The sequence below is a fragment of the Vollenhovia emeryi genome, unplaced genomic scaffold (assembly GCF_000949405.1).
Source record: "Vollenhovia emeryi isolate VEMERY1.0 unplaced genomic scaffold, V.emery_V1.0 DF945347.1, whole genome shotgun sequence".
Taxonomy (NCBI): Eukaryota; Metazoa; Arthropoda; class Insecta; order Hymenoptera; family Formicidae; genus Vollenhovia; species Vollenhovia emeryi.
Window position 1 is genome coordinate 1 of NW_011961019.1, and position 2,206 is coordinate 2,206.

General features: G+C 40.7%; 1 protein-coding gene across 1 annotated transcript; it reads right to left on the reverse strand.

The window, feature by feature from the left end:
* Positions 1–51: 51 nt before the first annotated feature.
* Positions 52–1,906, reverse strand: LOC105561434. The gene is made up of 3 exons (XM_012011416.1): positions 676–1,906; positions 472–606; positions 52–336 (listed from the first exon to the last, which is right to left on the reverse strand). Exons 1-3 carry the CDS (start codon positions 722–724, stop codon positions 83–85), a joined length of 438 nt encoding a protein of 145 aa, XP_011866806.1. The 5' UTR covers positions 725–1,906; the 3' UTR covers positions 52–82.
* Positions 1,907–2,206: the final 300 nt, after the last annotated feature.

Consider the following 2,206-nt stretch of genomic DNA (forward strand, 5'->3'; position numbering starts at 1 on the left):
GATGACCTTGACAACATATGTCAAGATCAAGGTCATCGGAAGGTGGGGTCTTTTTATGCACATTTACCTATAACTTTAGTAATCATAACAATCTTACCACATCATGGAATATTTGTTTATCTTGTAAAGTTCTCTCAATATCTTGAAGCTCGATGTTTGATTTCACTGGCAAACTCTCAATACATTGTAATGAGACTTCATTTGTGATATTTTGATTTGCATTATCTTGATCAGTAAAAAAATTATTAGGCTGCTTTAATGATTCTACGTGCTCATTTAATTCCCCCATTCGGCCATTAATGCTATGTAGGTGTCGTAGAACTTGGCGTTGAAATTCTTAAAAATTCAAAACATAAATGAACATAAAACAGAGTCTCAGCAATTGCTGTTGCAAATAAATTAGAGAGTACGCATAACAATCTAAAACATAGTTGCTTCATAAATAGAACACATTTTCTCCATACATGTTACCTTTCATTTCATTTGCATGTTTTTCAAAATTAGTATGGATTTCATTTAAAATATTGTCAGATTTTTGTTTCTTGCTTCCACTGAATTGATCAACATTATTATTCGATTTATTAATATGTACTTTGTTAGCTGAATCTGAAAACAAACTTCTTAGAAAAAAAAACGTTAAAAATTTTCATAATTTTTTCTCTTAATTAATTGTACCTTTATGTGCTGAATTTGATGAAAATACAGTTTTATTTGCCTTATACATCGGAAAATTAATAGACAATTCTTCTTCGCTACATTTGCTTTCCGTATGTGTCTATATAACTGTTTCTTTTTTTACGTTTCGGTACACGAAGTCCTTTTCCATATTCGGCAGATTCAGATAGTGTTCGAGCACCGTCGCTCGGGCTCGTCGCCGAAAATCACCGATCGTGCGGTGCACCGAGTCAGCTGTGCCGCGATCACGTCGTTATCACGTGCCGCGCGAGCGCTAGCGGCACAGCTGATTCGCAGCCGTTTCGCCGAATCCGAGGCTCGGTTCGAGGAACTCTCGCGTCTAGCCGCGATCGATTATTAGAAAAAGTCAGTCGCTGTCAAGCAGGAACAGAGATCGGTTACGAGTCGTTTCTTTCGTAAATCATCAGACATCGAGCTCATCTCTCTACGGTCGTTACATCGTGAAAATAAAACGATCTAACATCATTCGCGCGCGACTTTGGTGTTCGCGTAAAGTTCCATCCACCGCGTCTCAGCTGCGTTGAACGTGTCGAGCGGAATTACCGTCGCCGGAGCTCGCTACTTGTGTCGGTCGGACAAGGATCCAGCGCGTTTCCTTGTCCTCATCCGTTCTATCATTTCTTCAAAGTATTGTAGTCACTAAATGTTCATCTGAATTTATTTCTGTTCTCTTGTATCGTTTGTTAATAAAGTTAGGGGAGGTTGTCGATGATGAGTGATCTGTAGAATATCTCGAAGATCGTCTTCACTTGAATCTACAATTTCTGAGTCAACTTCGACTAAATTGAAATCCTCTGTAAATCGTAAATCATCCGCCGCTCCTGTCCTTTGTTTAAATTTCGTATCGTCATCACAACACCCGTGGTCGTTGCTTTCCCCTTGCTTTGTCTCGCAGTTTTGTGACCGTCCTCTGGCTCCGTTTATCCAAGATCCTTATCATCTCAACGGTTTCTCTTTGTCCGATCGCTACCTCGGAACATCGGTGGATCCAGAGCAAGCTCTAACGCTATCGTGACTCTATCCTCGGGATCCTTGGAGTTGAGCGGCCGCTGATATAAGGCTCAGCAAAACCCGATCTCTACCTTCGCGTCTCAATCGAGGCGGAAACCGGGCCTCGTTTCGGACTGAGGAGACGCTCAGTTTTACCGAAACAGATAGTGATGGGAGATTATCTCTATCTAATGCCTTTTTGCATTTTCTTTGAGCTATTTTATAGTCGTCTAAAAGAAATATAGTAAAGTTACAGTTACTTGATAAAAATGTTTTCGTAAAAAAACTTATTCACAGAGTAAAGTTCTATTTATGTATGAGTGAGTGAGTGAGTGAGTGAGTGAGTGAGTGAGTGAGTGAGTGAGTGAGTGAGTGAGTGAGTGAGTGAGAGTGACAGTGAGAGTGAGAGTGAGAGTGTGAGAGAGAAAGTGTGAGAGAGAGAGTGAGAGAGAGAGAGAGAGAGAGAGAGAGAGAGAGAGAGAGAGAGAGAGAGAGAGAGGAGAAGAGAGAGAGAGAGAGA